The sequence below is a fragment of the Rhamphochromis longiceps genome, linkage group LG5, assembly GCF_057381845.1.
Source record: "Rhamphochromis longiceps isolate RC_006_pf linkage group LG5, R_longiceps_female_GT1.1, whole genome shotgun sequence".
Lineage (NCBI taxonomy): Eukaryota > Metazoa > Chordata > Actinopteri > Cichliformes > Cichlidae > Rhamphochromis > Rhamphochromis longiceps.
Window position 1 is genome coordinate 20,847,487 of NC_140561.1, and position 5,128 is coordinate 20,852,614.

The window sequence follows — 5,128 nt, forward strand, 5'->3', positions numbered from 1 at the left end:
ATGGAGGAATTCCCAAGTTGTCCCGATGAATCCAAACAGTTCTCTGTTAAAACTGCAGATAACTGGGTGCAATTATGATAAAGCCCAATCACATTATTCATGTCTTTCTTTCATTTGTCTTAAAAGCTTTTGCTCATAATTAAAGTGACGCAAATGTCATATTTTATTCTTCTCTTTACAGATCACATCCTTGTCAAATGTTAAACAGTCTTGAGATTTGAGAGACATCACTTGAAGTGAAGACTGTTTGACCTTTCAGTATACTTGTCCGCAATAATTCTGAATGATGATCGAGTCTGTCTGTAGTAAAGGTCTTCTTGGTTGTTCGGTTAGAAATCTGTATCATTTCTATTTGATTTGCTCGGCTTTGTGTTCACATTTTCCTCTCCTAGCCAAGTACCTCTAACCAATAGAAAGTTTTCTTATATCAAATATTAGAAACGGACTACTATTTGTATGGTTAGTTTTGCGACAGAATGGCAGTTTGTCCGAGGTGTACCTCGCCTCTCGACCTACGACAGCTGGGATAGGCTCCTTTCCCCCCTACAGCTCTGTTAAGGATAAGCTAAGGAGAATTGATGCATGGATGGATACTACTTGAATGGTGCTTTTCTACCATTTCTGAGCAATCAAAGCGCTTTAGACTACAAGTCACATTGACACAGACATCCCTTAAGTGCTTTCTACCTATCACACTCCCTGTTGATGGATAAAGTAGGGTCATCCCGACTGCACTGACCTTTCAGCTGCTAGACGACCTGCACTACCTGCTGAGCCATAACCACTTTTAAAATAACTCGACGCAGACATGTGGGAAAACAGCTTCTCCCGTGTAACTAAATTGGCTAATAATAGCAGTTCAATATTTGAGTGTTGACAAAAACAATCACCTTGGACATGATATGAGTATTGAGTGACACAGATGGACTTTGATCACCTTTTTAATACAGATGCTGTTCTGCTCTATACAATGACACATATTATAAATCTTATACAATACTAATATTTCTCTATACACATGGTCATAAATGTACAGTACAGTGTACACACATACAGTATTAACACAAATTCACTTACATGTATCTTCTCTTTACAGTAACTTTCCAGCTCACCAAGAGTTTATCACAATGGCTGATTTTCTGTCCGGCAGATGATTGTGGCCAAAGTAAAAGATTTTATCATTATTATTATTATTTGGACTAAAACCTAACTCAGACTCTTTATTATTTACATCCCTGAAAAAATGTACATGAATACACAATAATTACTGCCTTCTGTCTGTCTCACAAATAGTGTAAAAGGGGTGAGGATGAAAGAGGAGATAGCCCAAAGCCCTCCGAAGGAGCACTCCAAGTCTTGAGTCCATACAAAGTTAAAAGTTAAACTAACTACTTAGTGGACATAAATCTTTACTTACTGCAACACCCATAATACAACAGTTGATTGAGGGCTGGCTTATTGGTTTTTTTTTTTTGTTTGTTTGTTTCATTTTTTTATTTTTTTTGGTTGTTTTTTTTTTGTCCAACAAGTCTGGGAATTTGACATAAAGCCCTGAGGAGAAAAAGAGACACCAATATTGTGCAACATGTCCAGGACTCAGTCCAGAGGCGGTCTGTCTCTGTGATCATTCAAACCCCTAACCAAAAGCAGTAACTCTGCTAGCCAGAGAAACAAACAGCTAACACAAAGAGGTGTCTCACGTCTGTGGTGATTTCACCATCGTTCTGATCTCTCAAGTTCATCTTGCTTGTTAACCTGCTGTGACTTGAGAGCCTTTTATTATTGAAGTTTTCAGAAAATATTGCCCTTTAATTATCACTTTAAAAGTGAAGTTGATCCTTTTTCAGCAGTATTTTTAGCAGTTTCCTGCCATTTATACATAGTTACATATTCTCTATATCGTTCACTTTTATGTTCAGCTCCCCCCCGTTAATCAGAAGATTTCCTTTTGCCTTTCTGTTAAACATATGTTGAAAGCCAAAAGGTCTTTGTTCACACTCTCTTTGTTCACATCCTATGGGTCATTGCTTTGCTCGTTTATTGCACATAATCAGTGACACACGCACACATTTCTTCATTTACACAACCACGCAGCTTTTGCAAACGCACATGCATACATGCACACTTGCAAACAAACGCTATCATACAAATATTCTCCATAACCGTGGTCATTAAAGTTCATTTTTCCTTAAAAACAAACAAAAAATAAAAACTCATGCCTTTTAGCTTTTGCTTGCACACATTCTTCTAAAACATGGTGTTTATTGAAAATCAGGTCTAAATCAGTTTTTTGTCTTCTTCATTTTTTGCAGTTTCCTGGTTTAGTATGAGCCTGTAAACTTTGAATCTCAATGCTTGCATTTATCTGCCTTTGATTCTCTATATGCAAACAAGTTTACTCGAAGTTGATACATTGTTGTAAACATACAGCAGGACAATCAGCACCATAAGAATACTAATAACTCAATTAAGGCATGAAAAAAATAAAGCAAAGAACGGGAAACAGAGACTTCCATTAATAATTTCGTTTTTGTCACTGAGAATATCTGTGCAGGTAGATATTGATGTGCTTTCACAGATAATGATTAAATATAGATCAATGTGCAATAATTGGATGAGTGTGTGTGTATCTACCTGTGCATATGTACATGCACATGCAAGTTGAAAGTGCACGCAGGAGCAACACTGTACTGTATGTATTCGCGGTTATCTATCCTTTACCCTACATTTGGGGTGGATGTGAGTATTATTAGCAGTCATGGCTATGATGTTGTCATAAAAAGTTTTGACTAGTATTGCCACAGAGAGACACTGGCCATCTTGTCAGTCAGAAAGTGGACTAATGACAGCCTTGGTAAGGAGAGCAGACTCTAATAGAGCTCATGTTTCTCCACATCTGTATGTAGCAAGAGGCCAAGAGACTTTCTCCTGACCTTTATATGCTAGCTGGTTGTCAGTTTTCCTCACACCCCATGGATCATTACACTTCATCTATACAATCCATCTCCATTGTCTTGGTAAGATACACATAGTTCTTCAAATTCACACACATATTCATACATCCACACTCTAAAGACCAGCCTCATTCCCTCACTGCCTCTGTGAGGCACCGATCAGTGCCATCACTGCCCTCCACCCGCGATTTGCGATTCTTTCTTTTGCCTCCTCCCTCTACCCAAGAGTTATGAATAACTGTCCCTCCACTAGGAGCTGGGTCCACTTGCAGAAGTGAAACGACCCTTTTCTTAACACGTGTTTTGAGTGCGCGGCGCAGTTTCTGCCTGGTGAAAGCATAGAGCAAAGGATGAAAGATGGTGGTTCCATAAGCCATGGCCAGGAAGCACAGACGGAGCCGCACCAGGCTGTCGCTCGGACCCATACACAGGATTAAAACATTGACTGCAGACAGAGGAGCCCAGCAGCCGAGGAATGTGGATATGATGATTAGGGACATTTTTAGGACGCGACGCTGACGTTCCCGACGGTCCCGGTGCCGCCGCACTGCTCGCCGCAAAGCGATGATGGCAGAAACTGAGGCCTGTACACCCATGGAGGAAGCTGGCAGTGGTGTGTTGGCGTGGGTCTGAGCTGAGGCTGAAGGTGGGGTTGGAGAAACTGGGGTGGCGGGTGTGGTTGCGATGGGGGTGGTCGCTGCAGTGCTGACAGTGGTGACTGTTGCTCCACTGTCAGACATCCCTTGGGGCATGGAGGAGAGTGGCGGGGGTGATGTCGGTGTAGGCGTGGGGGAGGGAATGAGGGAAGGATGACTGAGGTTCTGGTTCTGGTTGGAGGACACTACCTCTGTGGGCAGGCTTAAGTTCTTCTTCCTCTGCCTCCTGCAGCGTATCCTGCAGGTGGAGTCCTTTGCACGGGTACTCCTCATCATGTGAGAGCCGATGCGGATGTTGAGAGCCTGTAGGATCCTGGAGTAAGTGAACAACATAACTGCCACAGCGATAAAGAAGCAGGGCACTTGGAGGAGCAGGTGGTAATACATTGCCAAGCCTGTGTAATACCCCTGCCCTCCAACACAAAGCAATGTCCTGTTCTGCCATACTGGAGGCAGGTGTTGTGAAGGGGATGGAGGTGTAGTTGTGGGTAATAAGGAAGGGAACAGTGAGGAAAAAGTGGTGGTCTGTTCAGTGATGAGCTGAGAGTCATTGTTCTGCCTTTCCAGCTCCTCATGTTCACCATCCTCAGCCCTTGAAGAGAAGAAGTCCCCCTCAAGGAAGGGCAGGAAGAAAACGGCCAGAGACAAGGCCCACACAGTTGCCAAGAGTAGCGCAGCACGTCTGGGGGTCAGCAGACGACTGGCTGGACGCACTGAGATGTCATATCGGTCCAAGCTGATTACTAACACGTTGACTGCCGTAGCCACGCTAGTGAACGTCACACAGGCCTCATGGAAGCAGCAAAGTGTGGCCAGGCTGCTAACTCCATTTTCATTTGCTGGCAGCAGGATCACAGCCACAGTGAGTGGCAGACACAGCACACACACCAGTATGTCGAGCACATGGAGGTTGACTGTGACCAGGTTGCTGACTGAGTCCACCAGGTTGGACTGAGCACAGTACAGCACAAGAACGGTCAGGTTGCTGCTGAAGCCCAACACAAGCTCCAGCATCAGCACAGTGGTCAGAGACACCTGAAAGCCCAGAGGGTAGGGCGTGCTCCAGCCCTCCTCCACGCCCACCTCACTCCCTCCATCCAGCAGGCCTACCCCCTGGCCATCACTGGTCTCCAGGAGGTCACGATAGCCTTCGGTCTCCATTGACGCCGCGGCAGTCCTTTACACATAGCAACAGAGGCCGGCGTACCTGACCATGTTCCCTTCTTCTCTGGCTCAAAGGAGACAGCGATGGAGGAGATGTGGTTGTATCTAAGAAAAATAAAAAGAACAGACATGGAGGAGAAAAGAAAGAGAGACAGAGAGTGATCAAGCAGTTCGGCAGTCAGTTTACTCAAAAATAACGCTGCACAACAAGTACAAGTCAAACTTGTCAAATTTCACAAGCGAGGGGAAGCTACTAGCTGAAGCTACGAGGGAGGTGAAAGTGATCTCGGCAGTCGAGCGGAGTCGTGGGGTGCAGTTCAAGCTGCTGCTGATGACCCATGATGTCTCGCTGGC

The 5,128-nt window shown here is 44.3% G+C and overlaps 1 protein-coding gene across 1 annotated transcript; it reads right to left on the reverse strand.

Annotated features, from left to right (window-relative positions):
- Nucleotides 1–2,958: 2,958 nt before the first annotated feature.
- LOC146669890 (G protein-coupled receptor 22) lies at nucleotides 2,959–4,852 on the reverse strand. The gene has a single exon (XM_085407931.1). It carries the CDS (start codon nucleotides 4,769–4,771, stop codon nucleotides 3,083–3,085), a length of 1,689 nt encoding a protein of 562 aa, XP_085264057.1. The 5' UTR covers nucleotides 4,772–4,852; the 3' UTR covers nucleotides 2,959–3,082.
- Between the last annotated feature and the right edge of the window lie 276 nt (nucleotides 4,853–5,128).